Here is a 17,403-nt window from a genome sequence, read left to right on the forward strand (position 1 = left end):
CTCACTCACTTACAGTAAAGGCACAATATGGAAGATTTTGTGCTATACAATGGTCATTCAATTTATAATATACCCATCGATTCCTGAAGAAACTAACTTATAAATGCCACATGGGCTTATTAAAACGGTATTACCCTATCATAACTCACAATATAAGTTTGTAATGATGCATTGTTCATATTTTGTGGCCATGGATAACTTTTTGGAGTGCCCCTTTTCTTTAAACGGTTTATTTTAAGCTATTATTTTTCCATTGTCACTGTATAATGAATAAATAAAGTGATATTCTATTCTATTTGAATTGCATTATTTTTTAATTCTATTCTAATACATTATATTATTTTATATTTAAAAGAAGTAGGCTATTTTATAGTTCAAATTCAAAACTTGACACACATCATCCTAATGACAGTTCCCAAATCTATGTAACCCTCTTGTTCCTCCAATAGATGAAAATGGGCTGAAATACATTACAGACTTAGGCAGTATATAAACATAAGGCGTATCGTTCCATGAAAACAAGATATGGCTTTAAGAAATAGACAGTCACCCCTCCCTCGACAGAAAAAAACGACATCATTCGGTGGAGAAGCCAATGAAAAAGACGGATCCATAACGGAGAGAAGTAGTATGTCTGTTGTAAACTAGCGTGCCATGTAGCCTACATTCGGCTGTGTGTATGTCTGTGAGAATGAGTGCTGTGTGCGTGTCTAAATGTGAGCAAGTTCAGTAAAAGTAACCTACATAGTTTGCGCGCTGTTCCCACAATTATTTTTGCAAAGCAGAGGAGAAAGTCGAAACGACTATGATGTATTCATTTGGGACCTGGGAAACCAGCTACCAGGACTGGCTACGTCGCTACCAAGCTAAATAAACGCACAAGAATTCGGTTTTAGTTCAAATTCGTCCTAATCCAGCCTGTCACAAATAACGGATTTGGTCGCTATCATGTCAAGATTTTGACCTGCACAGAGTTTATCTTCAACCTGATATCGGGGCTGATTCTTCTCTTCAACAGAAGTTGAGCGTGCCACCTTTGTGTGTGTGGTGTGTGCGTTCATGTGTAAATGTGTGCGACCGATGTGTAAACTGCTGTACATTCGCAATGAATGCACTGTAGTTGTCGCATGGCTTCACACCAGTGTACATTTAGCAACAAAAATAGTTTGGGAAACCATATTCGTAAAATTTCAGGATGTTGAAGACTCTAACCAAGAAGCTAAGGAGACACTCACTCAACGAGATACATCCCTTTCAGTTCAAGGTAAGCATAATATGTTCACAGTATTGTCGAATTTCCCCCTCCCTCCCTCCCCCTACAGTAACATCGTCCCCCTGTTGAATTTACCCTGCCCCCACAGTAACATCCCATCCCACATCCAAAATATACATTTTAACATTGTTAAGTGCTATTATAATAGTATCATTGAACTAAAATAAAGAATACAACAACCACCGGTTGTGGGTTGGTAGCCAATTGATTGCAGCAACATTTTGTTATATTTTTGATTGCAGCAACATTTTTGACCCGTCTATATTAATTAGTATTGCATTATGCAGAGTGTTTTTGCTAGGGCCTGTGGTTTTAGGTGAATGACCTGGTTACTTCGAAAGACTACTGCAACCACACACACACACACACATTATGTGGGCAGTACAGTATTTTTGCTCCTACTTCAAATCAGTCGGAAGTTTACATACACTTTGTTTGGAGTCATTAAAACTCGTTTTTCAACCACTCCACAAATGTCTTGTTAACAAACTATAGTTTTGGCAAGTCGGTTAGGACATCTACTTTGTGCATGACAAGTAATTTTTCCAACAATTGTTTACAAACAGATTATTTCACTTATAATTCACTGTATCACAATTCCACTGGGTCAGAAGTTTACATTACACGAAGTTGACTGTGCCTTTAAACAGCTTTGAAAATTCCAGAAAATTATGTCATTGCTTTAGAAGCTTCTGATAGGCTAATTTACATTATGAGTCAATTGGAGGTGTACCTATGGATGTATTTCAAAGCCTACCTTCAAGCCCAGTGCCTCTTTGCTTGACATCATGGGAAAATCAAAAGAAATCAGCCAAGACCTCCAAACGCCTGAAGGTACCACGTTCATCTGTACAAACAATAGTGCACAAGTATAAACACCATGGGACCACGCAGCCGTCATACCGCTCAGGAAGGAGGCGCGTTTTGTCTCCTGGAGATGAACGTACATTGGTGTGAAAAGTGCAAATCAATCCCAGAACAACATCAAAGGACCTTGTGAAGATGCGGGAGGAAACGGCTACAAAAATATCTATATTCACAGTAAAACTAGTCCTGTATCGACATAACCTGAAAGGCCACTCAGCAAGGAAGAAGCCACTGCTCCAAAAAAGCCAGACTATGGTTTGCAACTGCACATGGGGACAAAGGTCATACTTTTTGGAGAAATGTCCTCTAGTCTGATGAAACAAAAATAGAACTGTTTGGCCATAATGACCATCGTTATGTTTGGAGGAAAAGGGGGATGCTTGAAAGCCGCAGAACACCATCCCAACCGTAAAGCATGGGGGTGCTTTGCTGCAGGAGGGACTGGTGCACTTCACAAAATAGATGGCTTCATTAGGAAAGAAAATGATGCGGGTATATTGAAGCAACATCTCAAGACATTAGTCAGGAAGTTAAAGCTTGGTTGCAAATGGGACTTCCAAATGGACAATGACCCCAAGCATACTGTTGAAGTTGTGGTAAAATGGCTTATGGACAACAAGTCAAGGTATTGGAGTGGCCATCACAAAGCCCTGACCTCAATCCCATAGAACATTTGTGGGCAGAACTGAAAAAGCATGTGTGAGCAAGGAGGCCTACAAACCTGACTCAGTTGCACCAGCTCTGTCAGGAGGAATAGGCCAAATTTCACCCAACTTATTGTGGGAAGCTTGTGGAAGGCTACCCAAGACTTTTGACCCAAGTTAAACAATTTAAAGGCAATGCTACCAAAATAGCTTACATATATATGTATAAACATTAACACACATTTGACATTTCAGTATAACATCAGTATTACACACACCATCGCCCTACTTCAATGTATTGCACATCTGGTTCTCCTCTGAAAGGGGAATCTGTGTTAGTAACGTGTGTGTGTGTGTGTGTGTGTGTGTGTGTGTATGCCCAGCAGTGTTTCCACCCTAAACTGCCCAGAATGCTTTAACACACACACATGCACCTGGCCTGCTTAAACTACATGTATGATTTGCCCATCCAACAGCTGTTCAACTCTGCAGACTGTCTCCTCAGAGTCCAAGAGCTCTAGCGGTGTTTCCCTAGACTAGAGGTTATCTTAGCTGGAGCCCTAAGGACTTTGCCGCAATATACAAAGCTGGTGTCACCAGTCTTCAATAAAAACACTAACCGTTTGTTGGCAGGGGGCTGCATCATCACTTTTAATAATGTAATGTAATGATGGTGATTGGTGATTGAAGTCACCCACCTTTACACTTGCTTTTCTTCAACCTTCAGTGGCAACCAATTCAACGTTACACGGCAGCCATTTTTTGGGACCATGTTAATTTCACATGTGCTCAGTCCTAGTAGGATTTTAAGTCGAATACGTCTCTATGGTACCTGCAGAATGATCTATTTTATAGCGGGCACAGTTGTTGGTCTGCGTACGCTGAGCCAGAGGCTCGTGAATCAATCATTATTTGCGATTCATTGGCGGCCAGCAGTCAAATAATAAAAGAATGATGATTCTCGAGTCACTAAAAAGTATTTCAAAAATAACGAATCATTCGCGAACTGCACATCACTACCACAGATTTCCCTGCTGTTGCTTTGGTCATGGTGATCTGCCGCTGCTGTGATGACTGTTTGGACATTCTTTTCACATGCTTTGCTGTTTCGAAGTGACCTTGTGTTCCAGCACAACGTTGCATGGAGTGCATTACAATTTTCCCCCACTTTCATGTCAAATATTTGGAAATAGTTTGCACGGTCTTTAGCTGTGATTTTTGTTGGTAAATGAGATTCCTGTTCATTGTTCTGTCTGTCATAAACTGATGGTTGATGACTGACATTTTAACACGCAGACGGGGGAAGAAAGTTTGACGTATGGTTTGATTGGGCAGTTTGAGGTAAGTGGTCGAAATTGCGAAACCACATTTGTTTTGGACCCTTTTAATGCAGTAAAGTGCAGTGATGGGTCAATTGTGAGCTCTCGCGCAATATGCATGGATTGGTTGATTTTTGCGTTGTACTATGTATGCTATCTTGGAATCCTGGAGAGACTGTTTAATGTAGGGTGTGGAGGGACTTTATATTGTGAATGGGTCACTCGCCTCAACCTCCACCATTGTATAGCAACCAGGTTTCGGATCAATTCAAAATTGAATTGAGATTCCAGAATTTGAATATGAGGCAATTTGAATTGAAGTTGGTAACAGGATACAGAATTGCAATTTGAATGAAAGGAAATACAATTTATTCAGTGAAATTCAATGAATTTGTATTCTTTGTTAGATGTTGTACATAAAATAACATGTTATAAACATGCATATAAAATATTGTTGAAACAATGGATTTTCAGGACAAACATGTATGCAAATATTCAAATCAAATCAAATTTTATTTGTCACATACACATGGTTAGCAGATGTTAATGCGAGTGTAGTGAAATGCTTGTGCTTCTAGTTCCGACAATGCAGTAATAACCAACAAGTAATCTAACTAACAATTCCAAAACTACTGTCTTATACACACAAGTGTAGAGGGATAAAGAATATGTACATAAAGATATATGAATGAGTGATGGTACAGAGCGGCATTGGCAAGATACAGTAGATGGTATCGAATACAGTATATACATATGAGATGAGTATGTAAACAAAGTGGCATAGTTAAAGTGGCTAGTGATACATGTATTACATAAAGATGCAGTAGATGATATAGAGTACAGTATATACGTATACATATGAGATGAATAATGTAGGGTATGTAAACATTATATTAGGTAGCATTGTTTAAAGTGGCTAGTGATATATTTTACATAATTTCCCATCAATTCCCATTATTAAAGTGGCTGGAGTTGAGTCAGTGTGTTGGCAGCAGCCACTCAATGTTAGTGGTGGCTGTTTAACAGTCTGATGGCCTTGAGATAGAAGCTGTTTTTCAGTCTCTCGGTCCCAGCTTTGATGCACCTGTACTGACCTCGCCTTCTGGATGATAGCGGGGTGAACAGGCAGTGGCTCGGGTGGTTGTTGTCCTTGATGATCTTTATGGCCTTCCTGTAACATCGGGTGGTGTAGGTGTCCTGGAGGGCAGGTAGTTTGCCCCCGGTGATGCGTTGTGCAGACCTCACTACCCTCTGGAGAGCCTTACGGTTGTGGGCGGAGCAGTTGCCGTACCAGGCGGTGATACAGTCCGCCAGGATGCTCTCGATTGTGCATCTGTAGAAGTTTGTGAGTGCTTTTGGTGACAAGCCAAATTTCTTCAGCCTCCTGAGGTTGAAGAGGCGCTGCTTCTTCACGATGCTGTCTGTGTGGGTGGACCAATTCAGTTTGTCTGTGATGTGTATGCCGAGGAACTTAAAACTTACTACCCTCTCCACTACTGTTCCATCGATGTGGATAGGGGGGTGTTCCCTCTGCTGTTTCCTGAAGTCCACAATCATCTCCTTAGTTTTGTTGACGTTGAGTGTGACACCACACTCCGAGGGCCCTCACCTCCTCCCTGTAGGCCGTCTCGTCGTTGTTGGTAATCAAGCCTACCACTGTTGTGTCGTCCTCAATCTTGATGATTGAGTTGGAGGCGTGCGTGGCCACGCAGTCGTGGGTGAACAGGGAGTACAGGAGAGGGCTCAGAACGCACCCTTGTGGGGCCCCAGTGTTGAGGATCAGCGGGGTGGAGATGTTGTTGCCTACCCTCACCACCTGGGGGCGGCCCGTCAGGAAGTCCAGTACCCAGTTGCACAGGGCGGGGTCGAGACCCAGGGTCTCGAGCTTGATGACGAGCTTGCAGGGTACTATGGTGTTGAATGCCGAGCTGTAGTCGATGAACAGCATTCTCACATAGGTATTCCTCTTGTCCAGATGGGTTAGGGCAGTGTGCAGTGTGGTTGAGATTGCATCGTCTATGGACCTATTTGGGCGGTAAGCAAATTGGAGTGGGTCTAGGGTGTCAGGTAGGGTGGAGGTGATATGGTCCTTGACTAGTCTCTCAAAGCACTTCATGATGACGGAAGTGAGTGCTACGAGGCGGTAGTCGTTTAGCTCAGTTACCTTGGCTTTCTTGGGAACAGGAACAATGGTGGCCCTCTTGAAGCATGTGGGAACAGCAGACTGGTATAGGGATTGATTGAATATGTCCGTAAACACACCAGCCAGCTGGTCTGCGCATGCTCTGAGGGCGCGGCTGGGCATGCCGTCTGGGCCTGCAGCCTTGCGAGGGTTAACACGTTTAAATGTCTTACTCACCTCGGCTGCAGCAAAGGAGAGTCCGCATGTTTTCGTTGCAGGCCGTGTCAGTGGCACTGTATTGTCCTCAAAGCGGGCAAAAAAGTTATTTAGTCTGCCTGGGAGCAAGACATCCTGGTCTGTGACTGGGCTGGTTTTCTTCTTGTAGCCCGTGATTGACTGTAGACCCTGCCACATACCTCTTGTGTCTGAGCCGTTGAATTGAGATTCTACTTTGTCTCTATACTGACGCTTAGCTTGTTTGATAGCCTTGCGGAGGGAATAGCTGCACTGTTTGTATTCGGTCATGTTACCAGTCACCTTGCCCTGATTAAAAGCAGTGGTTCGCGCTTTCAGTTTCATGCGAATGCTGCCATCAATCCACGGTTTCTGTTTAGGGAATGTTTTAATCGTTGCTATGGGAATGACATCTTCAACGCACGTTCTAATGAACTCGCACACCGAATCAGCGTATTCATCAATGTTGTTATCTGACGCAATACAAAACATATCCCAGTCCACGTGATGGAAGCAGTCTTGGAGTGTGGAGTCAGCTTGGTCGGACCAGCGTTGGACAGACCTCAGCGTCTTGTTTTAGTTTCTGTCTGTAGGCAGGGATCAACAAAATGGAGTGGTGGTCAGCTTTTCCGAAAGGAGGGCGGGGCAGGGCCTTATATGCGTCGCGGAAGTTAGAGTAACAATGATCCAAGGTTTTTCCACCCCTGGTTGTGCAATCGATATGCTGATAAAATTTAGGGAGTCTTGTTTTCAGATTAGCCTTGTTAAAATCCCCAGCTACAATGAATGCAGCCTCCGGATAAATGGATTCCAGTTTGCAAAGAGTCAAATAAAGTTTGTTCAGAGCCATCGATGTGTCCGCTTGAGGGGGAATATATACGGCTGTGATTATAATCGAAGAGAATTATCTTGGTAGATAATGCGGTCAACATTTGATTGTGAGGAATTCTAAATCAGGTGAACAGAATGATTTGAGTTCCTGTATGTTTCTTTCATCACACCATGCCTCGTTAGCCATAAGGCATACGCCCCGCCCCTCTTCTTACCAGAAAGATGTTTGTTTCTGTCGGCGCGATGCGTGGAGAAACCTGCTGGCTGCACCGCCTCCGATAGCGTCTCTCCAGTGAGCCATGTTTCCGTGAAGCAAAGAACGTTACAGTCTCTGATGTCCCTCTGGAATGCTACCCTTGCTCGGATTTTTGAACCTTGTTGTCAAGAGACTGGACATTGGCGAGAAGAATGCTAGGGAGTGATGCACGATGTGCCCGTCTCCGGAGTCTGACCAGAAGACCGCCTCGTTTCCCTCTTTTACGGAGTCGTTTTTTTGGGTCGCCGCATGGGATCCATTCCGTTGTCCTGGTTGAAAGGCAGAACACAGGATCCGCGTCGCGAAAATCATATTCTTGGTCGTACTGATGGTGAGTTGACGCTGATCTTATATTCAGTAGTTCTTCTCGACTGTATGTAATGAAACCTAAGATGACCTGGGGTACTAATGTAAGAAATAACACGTAAAAAAACAAAAAACTGCATAGTTTCCTAGGAACGCGAAGCGAGGCGGCCATCTCTGTCGGCGCCGGATCAACACGACATACTATGGAATGCCGTTTTGTGTCTTTGCGTGTCAAAAAATATTCATGTCAAATAACACAGTTCTATTATAGAATGTTGTGTGTTCTGAATTTGCATGTGAAAGGAAATTGGTGCATCACTAGTAAGGGTGGTCCTCAGAAATCAGGATTTTTGGTGCATGCATTTCTAATGCTCAACAAGCAAGCAGGAGCCATTTCAAATTACATAAAGGCATTACTAGTTTATAGGCATTTAATGATTAATGTTCACTACTAGGGTTGCAAAGGGTTGGAAACCTTCCATGGGAAATATATTTTTTTAATTGAATTTGCTTAAATTCATCAAAAAAGTTAGTTTAGAACCTATTTGAACCTATTTGTGGGATACACAAGGCAATTCTAGGTCTTGTGGCATATTTTGGTTAAACTATCCCCAATTCAATGGAATTGCGACCATCTGCATGCACAGTCCATCACACGTACAGCTGATTTCTCAAGATCTGGCACGCTAATGAGATGCTATTGAGCCCACACTACTACACAAAGATGCAGAATCATCTGGCCAAGTGCAAAAAGTTCCCTCAGCGCTCACAACAAGCAACCTCTGACAAAGTCCCTCTAGTTCTATTCAAGGTGAAAATGATAAATCTGACACCTTAACGATAGCAACAGCTCATGGTATCAGAAATTTTGATGAATGTCTTGCTCGAGCTATGTATGCAACTGGTTCACCTCTGATGCTCACAGCCAATGTGTATTGGAAGAGATTTCTGAATGTTCTTCGTCCAGTTTACACCCCTTCAACCAGACATGCTTTATCTACTCATTTGCTGGATGCAGATTTCAACAGAGTTCAAGTGAAGGCCAAGCAAATCATAGAGAAAGCAGACTGTATTGCAATAATCTCTGATGAGTGGTCAAATATTCGTGGGCAAGAGATAATTAACTACGTAATCTCCACCCCTCAACCAGTATTCTACAGGAGCACAGACACAAGGGACAATACACACCAGTCTTTACATTGCAGATTAGCTGAAGGCAGTCATCAATGACCTTGGACCACAGAAGATATTTGCATTGGTGACAGACAATGCTGCGAATATGAAGGCTGCTTGGTCTAAAGTGGAGTCCAACCCTCACATTACACTCATTGGCTGTGCTGCTCATACATTGAATCTGTTCCTCAAGGACATCATGGCATTGAAAGCAATGGTTACACTACAAGAGAGCCAAGGAAATGGTTTGATATGTCATCAAGTAAGTCATCAAGTAATAGTAACAATCTACCTCACCAAGCAAAATTAGAAGAATAAGAGCACCACATTGAAGCTACCCAGCAACACCCGTTGGGTTGGTGTTGTCATCAATGTTTGACATGTCTCCTGGAGGGGAAGGAGTCTCCAAGAAATGGCGATATCACAGTCTGCCGATATGGACAGCCCCATCAAGAGGATCCTCCTGGATGTATTTTGGGAGAGATTGGTAAGCAGCCTGAAACTCCTGAAACATAGTGGTTCCTCCTTTTAAAAATTGAGAGCTTACCCTGTGAGACTTAGAGGTAATTTGTGGTTTAGTATGGTACCCTGTATCACCACTTCATTCCACCAGACCAGCGCAAGGGGGAGTTAGCATACGTCAGTGCTTTTGGGTTCTACTGTGTGTCCTAACTGACAATGAATGGGCGACATAAACCTAAATAGAAACTGATAATTGTGCACAACTTCAGTATTACTTACTTAAACTTTTACACTGTTTTTTAAATTATTTTATTTTGTTAGGATTATTTTGGTCTTACTGTAGGCAACTCCCGATCGCTCTTGTTTTACAGTGCCTGAGAGGCACAACGGTCTAAGACGCTGCATAGCAGTGGCTTTATTTACAAATTAGTAACAAGGTCTCACCCCATGTTCAAGAATGGCCTTTTTTCTCGCACATTTTACATTATTTGGAAACAAAATCATCTCCTAAATGTTATTTTTTTAAACAAAGCTGTTATTAATTTAGAATTAGATCAAATCCTTTTGGAAATTCTCACAGATCTGTTATTAGCAGGACAATATATATTGTTCATGGCTCCCGAGTGGCGCACAATGGGATTGCCTTGCAGTTCTCCAGCTGTATCCACTGAAAGCGCGCGAGGGTTAACCTCTTCAGTCGACCCTCTACTTTTTTGAACATTCTGTTAAAAATCGCGCAACATTTCAGCGCCCTGCTACTCATGCCAGGAATATAGTATATGCATTTGCTTAGTCTGTGTGGATAGAAAACACTCAGACGTTTAAAAAACTGGTTAAATCACTGCTGTGGCTTTACCAGAACGGCATTTACATCGAAAAGCACAGGAAAAACTGATCACTGAAAATGGGGAAAATATATCCATGCGCTACTTGAACCCATTGATAAACGTGAACCACAATTAATTGACTGAGGTTGCAGTACCTACAGCTTCCACAGGGTGTCTAGAGTGTTGTCATTTCCCTTCGAGTTTTTTCTTGGTCAAACACATACAGGACACCGTATCTAATCCGGTCTAGGACCGGATATTTTCGTTGAGTTTCTAGCCGGACATTTTTCCAGACGGACAGCTAATGATCTTTACATCGCCTCCTGATGAATTTTATCGCTTATTAACGTTTACTAATACCTAAAGTTGCATTACAAACGTATTTTCGAAGTGTTTTGTGAAAGTTTATAAATCGACTTTTTGAATTTTAAAAAATGACGTTACGTTTTGAAATGATGTTTTTTTTAAAGATCACACAGTCTACATATAACGATATCTAGGCTTTATATGGACCGATTTACTCGAAATAAAGACCCAAATAGTGTTTATGGGACATCTAGGAGTGCCAACAAAGAAGATGGTGAAAGGTAATGAATGTTTTCTATTTTATTGTGCGGTTTGTGTAACGCCGGTGCTAATTGTTTTGTTTACGTCCCCTGTGGGTCTTTTGGGGTGTTGCATGCTATCAGATAATAGCTTCTCATGCTTTCGCCGAAAAGCATTTTAAAAATCGGACTTGTTGCCTGGATTCACAACGAGTGTAGCTTTAATTCGATACCCTGCATGTGTATTTTAATGAACTTTTGAGTTTTAACTAATACTATTAGCATTTAGCGTAGCGCATTTGCATTTCCAGAGCTCTAGTTGGGACGCAAGCGTCCCGGGTAGAAGCAACAGGTTAAGGCACGAGGGCAGGGGGCACGGGATGAACCGCAGAGCCGCGCACAGAAGACCGACCGAGCCCATGGGGAAGGGAGGAAGAAGGGGAATGGGGAGGTAGACTCCCCTACCCCGCCAAACTGGCAACACTTTAAGGGGCATTGCACTAATAATGGCGCTGGCAAGGGAAACATTCCCGCTGTTCTGTTCTTAGTGCCAGTCTGCACATTCAAACTAAAACGATGTAACTAATAATGGAGTCTTTATGCTTTCGTTGATAAAATAATGATAAAATACTCTTTCAAAATGCCGATGTTTGTTTATTTAGTTATGGATCCATAATGAATTACAATGGGAATAAATATCAATGAATTACAGAAATATCCTCTATGTAATTATTGGAGGAGAGTCACGTCATATTTTTTGATATACTGTAGGGCGACATGAGTCTCACTAGCGTTGAGTAATGTGCTGTTAAAAGTGGTGTAGGTCTTTATTTAAAGAGCATATTGAAGTTTGAAGCGATAGCCTACAACGTTTTTCCACCGTTTCACGCTGCTCTGAGACAAGCATGGGGACTGGTCTTGATAAATCAGTGGGATTTTTATTTTCACCGAATCTCCGTTTGGGTATTGGTTAGACTAGAATTGGGAAATTGGGGTGTAGAAATGTTATGCTCTTAGTGTAACTTTTATTTAACTAGGCAAGTCAGTTAAGATCAAATTCTTATTTACAAGGACAGCCGACTCCTTCCTCCCCATCGGGGAATTGAACCCCGGTCTCCCGCATGCCTGCACGACACAGGGATTCTTTAGCTAAACAGCCCAGTACTATACTCCTGACCGTCACTTTGTACAGCACCATATTTTATGTTCCATCCTAACAGACACCCAGAAGGTTTTTCATTTTTCTTGGAATAGAAACGCCATAATGTTAATCTAATTAAGCAAGTACCAGTCAAAAGTTTGGACACACCTACTCATTCCACGGTTTTTCTATACTTTTACTATTTTCTACATTGTAGAATAATAGCGAAGACATCACAACTATGAAATAACATATATGGAATCAGTTAAGAACAAATTGTTATTTACAAGGACAGCTGCAACTTTTAACGGAGGGACCACTGTATAGCAGTTGCCATTGAATAGATTGAGGGAGACAGTGCCATCCTGTCTGATGTTCTGACTCTGCTTGCAGATGTAAGAGGAGAAATCCGTACTGCCATGCCCACTTCACTGTTGCTTCAAGCAGAGGAAACTGCAGTTCTGAAATGCATCAAAAAGCATGAAGCCCATACATGCCACAGCGTACATGTTGGACCCCAAGTATTCTGGCAAGAGCATCCCGTCTGGTGCAGAGATCAACAAGGCCTATGGTGTCATCACTACCGTGTCTCGCCACCTTGGCCTGGATGAGGGATGGGTTCTTGGCAGTCTGGTGAAGTGTACTTCCAAGCAAGGGCTTTGGGATGGAGATGCAATATGGCAGTTGTGCTAACATATCTCTTCAGCCACCTGGTGGAAGGGACTTTATGGATCTGAGGCTCTTTCCCATGTTGCCTCCATCCTCCAAATCCCAACAACATCATCCACCTCAGAGCACAACTGGTCCTTATTTGGGAACACACACACCAAAGCATGCAACAGGCTGACCAGGTTGAAAATTTGGTGGCTATCGAGTAATCCTCAACAGGGTTGGAAAGTGACAGTGAAGAAGAGGCCTCAGTCTGATGTTCAAGAGATGGACATTGATGTCCAGGGAGAAGACATGGAAGCCTGAGAGGAAGACAACCAAAGCTTTAGTATAGAAACGATCATTTTTCAAATGTATGTTGAAAACGTTTTTGGGAGATGCGATGGAACATTTGGGGATCATTCGATATTCTCTTTTGTTGTTCAGTGAAATCATCCCATGTGAAGAGTCAACTCATTTAATTAAAGTTCAATTCGTAACTAAGTTGTTTTTAAAAATTTCTATTGGACGTATTTAATCATTTGCAATTATGTCTACTTATGATAAGGTAAAAGGTATATGTTTCTGTCTCCACATGATATGGCAAAAAACATCTACATTTAAATGGTATTAACATTCATTTGCATATTTTCGTTAATTCCCATGGAAAGTTTCCACCTTTTGAATATTCCCCAAAATGTGCAGCCCTAGATTTGAAGGCAAAGTGTGCTGTGTGCCACATAAGGCAAGGTGTTGCTGTATCTAATAGCCTAATGGTCCCCTGCTTAAACAGTAAGAAAATCAGTTCAGCTCCATTGCACAGCATATGCACATCTCAAGAGTTAGTTTCTCTCTTGTGCAGAATCTCATCAGAAACACCCAGACACACAGTTCCCTCAACTTTTGAATACATACATGCATGACCTATATCATATTTTATGTTTACCGTGCATTTGCAAAAATAATCTATTTTCATACACACTTCACTGTGCATAACATTGATGTCCTTTTCAAGAGTACCCTTTGATACAAGTCTACAGGCTCATCACAAGTATCATGGATCCCAAGTACATTAGTCATGAAAACCCCATAGACATTTGCATTTTTCATGGTCCAATTATTTGAACCTTGTTTGAGTTCCTCAGATAAAACAAATGTCCCCTGTTTTTCCAATGTGGGGTGAATGTATGTAACATAGATAAGGAGACTAACTGGGACTGCGAAGAAGGAATGTAGCAGAAAATGTAAGGATATTTGGTGTGATAAATAGCCTAGTTCCTTACCCCAGTCGTACACACACTGAATAACTTTGGCTTTACTGTGCGTGCATGTATGTCCTTTAACTCCTCTGGGATATGTGGGACTCTAGCGTCCGTTGACATCTAGTGGAAGCCTTAGGAAGTGCAATATGACCCCTTAGACACTGTATATTCGATAGGCAGTGACTTGGAAAAACTACAAAACTCAGATTTCCCACTTCCTGGTTGGATTTTGTCTCAGGTTTTTGCCTGCCATATGAGTTCTGTTATACTCACAGACATAATTCAAACAGTTTTAGAAACTTCAGTGTTTTCTGTCCAAATCTCTAATTATATGCATATTTTAGCTTTTGGGCCTGAGTAGCAGGCAGTTTACTCTGGGCACTTTTTTATCCAAGCTACTCAATACTGCCCCCCAGTCCCAAAGAAGTTAAGTGCAACGTTAATGTGTGTGTGTGTGCATGTGCATGTGAATGTGTGTTTATCGTGTGTATGAATGTTTGTTTGTTTTTTTACCTTTGTGTGTATGAGTGTGTTCCCTCTTAGTCACCTGGTGTCCTTATAAACAGTTAATACCAGGTTCCCTGAAATACCGCCAAATAGTTAAGTCAACATGCAACGTCACTGTTATGTTGACTCATCCTGTTGCTCCAAGATGGGGCACACCCTTGACATCTAACCTGGATTTGAGCCCTTAACCCCTTGCTTGAGGTAGAAGTTGCCCTTAAAAACTGATCTTCGATCAGATTACCTGATCCCGTATCAGTGGTAAGGGGGAAACATGTATTTTTTTTAACCTATTCTGAATTTTTTGAAAGGTTCATATCACTGTCAGGAAATGCAAGCTCCCTCCAGCCCTGTGAATGTGTTGGGCCCCACAGCGACACACACACACCCCAGTCCCATGCTGTGCTAGTGGGTGATGACATGGAGATGGCAGGTGTGACCGTGTGATGGCAGTAAACCTTTGAATGCACACCTGTTGTATGTAGAAGTAGAAGTAATGTTCAAGTTTTACAGATATACATATGGCAGTCACTGAAATGCATGGATATTACAGTACATACAAAAAACAATTCATGACTAAACTGAACAAAAATATAAATGCAAAATGCAACAATTTCAACTACTTTACTGAGTTACAGTTCATATAAGGAACTCAGTAAATTGAAATGAATTCATTTGTGGATTTTACATGACTGTACAGGGGGACAGCCATAGGCCCACCCACTTGGGAGCCAGGCCCACCCATTTGGAAGCAATGCCCAGCCAATTAATTTTTCCCCACAAAGGGGATTCATTACAGACAAAAGTACTCCGTTTCATCAGCTTTTCTGGGTGGCTGGTCTCAGACGATCACCAGGTGAAGATACCATATTTGTAGGTCCTGGGCTGGTGTGGTTACACGTGGTCTGCGGTTGGGAGGCCGTTAGGATGTACTGCCAAATTCTCTAAAATGACATTGGCTTATTGTATAGAAATGAACATTAAATGATCTGGCAACACCTCTGGTGGACATTCCTGCAGTCAGCATGCTAATTGCACGCTGCCTTAAAACTTGAGACATCTGTGGCATTGGGTTGTGTGCCAAAACTGCACATTTTCGAGTGGCCTTTTATTGTCCACAGCAGAAGGTTCACCTGTGTAATGATCATGCTGTTTAATCAGCTTCTTGCTATGCACACCTGTCAAGTGGATGGATTATCTTGGCGAAGGAGAAATGCTCACTAACAGGGATGTAAACAAATTTGTGCACAAAATATGGGAGATGAGCTTTTTGTGTACGGAACATTTCTGTGATCTTTTATTTCAGCTCATGAAACACGAGACCAACTTTACATGTTCCGTTTATTTATTTTTTCAATATACATTTAGGAGACTCTGAGTTGTTGATTTAGTTTGCGTAGGTTATGGACAACTTTTATATATCTGTCTTGGCCTGTTGGATAGAGAAGAGGGCACTTTGGGTGGACCTTCCTGACACGTGTCCTTGACAGGCAGTGGGTAACCAGTCCCTGAAAGGCACAGTTTCTCTCTTCTCTCATGAAGTGAGGGTCGTGATAATGAAGTCAGAGCATCCATCTATTCAGGATATGCTGTGCTGAGGATGATTCTGCAAGCATACTTCTGGATACGCTCCAGTTGATCAGAGAGGGCTTGAGTTAAGAAGCAATGCGAAGCTGGTGCTGCGTATTCCAGGCAGGGGTGAATGTAGCCTGTGTATATAGCTACCAGGTCAGCCTTTGGCACATTGAACCTTTCTTGTTTCTCTTTCTAACCATGATTGTTACGTATTCGTCCCACTGCAGATTATTTTGTACAATGACTAAGAAGTTTGACTGATTCGCAGACTTGCAGGTCTTTACCGTTGATTGTAAAGGTACTTGGAGGGTGCGGGTTTATCACAAATAGTGTATGCGGCTTGCTCGAGGAGCACTGATTCTCTTTCTCTCCTTTTCACTGTTTGAAGTGCTTCAGTAGGAAGGGGAGGTGTTGAGTCTGTGTGTGCATGTGAGCACAGATGGCAGCTGCTCGGCCTGGCCTCACTCAGTGTGGTGCGTTACTTAACTCTTAGTGCTGCCGTCTGTTGGGTTTCTCTCTTTTTGTTGTCGTAGACTCCTCAAAAGGAGAATGCTCTTAAAGCACAAGTGAAGGCAATAAAATACCTATCTGATAAAAAAACATGTGGCATCGATATTAGTCAAAACATTTATATATAGTGTCAAAATGTAAATAGGATAATTTTGTTCATAAAGTCAGTCTCATTCAAAACTGACTTTTGTGAGTTCATGACTTACTTGAGGGTTGTTTTGATTTTGACAATGCTCATTTGCCCACTAACACGGGTTAAACAGCTGCTGGGATTGCGCTCTATCCAATCTTACCGCAGAACACAGACAGTGAGACAGACCTGCCCATCAGATCTGACTTTGTTAACATAAGACGACACATTGGTGCAATATTTCTCAAGTAAAAAAAATACAAATACCTTAGCTAGATGTAAAATTGCTCTATACTAAAACCTCTGCAAAAACGTTAATTACAATTAATGACAGATTTCTTGATTTATCTTAGATTCAATCTGACAGTTTGAGGAAGAGATACTGGTTTTGTCCCCCATGAGGGGACTAACATCCCCTAACTGCCACATCGAACCACAAGACTGAAATCTCATTTTTTTAAAGGGACAGTCTGGGACATGGACATGGCAGCATCAAGAGCTGCCAAGGGTTTACATTGAACTGAAGAGGCTGTCTTGTAGAGAGCAGACTTGGCCTAGATTTAAGCTTTTTGTAACTTCATCCATCTTCCAAATTCCAACTCGAGTATAAGGCCATTTTCAGGAAGAATAGGCCATTTGACCAAGTTTAGGTGTTCGCATGATATGCACGCTACATGTGAAACAGAGTTGTGCTAATTTAGACCTTTTTTACATTGCACAATTTCTTTGGATAAATCATGTTGATTGAGCTTTTGGGTTAGTGGGCCACCATGT

The 17,403-nt window shown here is 42.0% G+C and overlaps 1 protein-coding gene across 3 annotated transcripts in view; it reads left to right on the forward strand.

The window, feature by feature from the left end:
* Window positions 1-551: 551 nt before the first annotated feature.
* The window catches only part of LOC115145796 (uncharacterized), a 43,314-nt gene continuing 26,462 nt past the window's right edge, over window positions 552-17,403 (forward strand). For 2 of the 3 annotated variants that reach the window (XR_003866052.2, XM_029687329.2), the window contains exon 1: window positions 635-1,264. Coding sequence is in view for 2 of the 3 variants with exons in the window: in XM_029687329.2 (XP_029543189.1) it covers window positions 1,196-1,264 (69 nt within the window). In the remaining variant the exon portion in view is untranslated. The other variant, XM_029687330.2, reaches the window with a different exon arrangement.

The sequence above is a fragment of the Oncorhynchus nerka genome, linkage group LG18 (genome assembly GCF_034236695.1).
Source record: "Oncorhynchus nerka isolate Pitt River linkage group LG18, Oner_Uvic_2.0, whole genome shotgun sequence".
NCBI lineage: Eukaryota > Metazoa > Chordata > Actinopteri > Salmoniformes > Salmonidae > Oncorhynchus > Oncorhynchus nerka.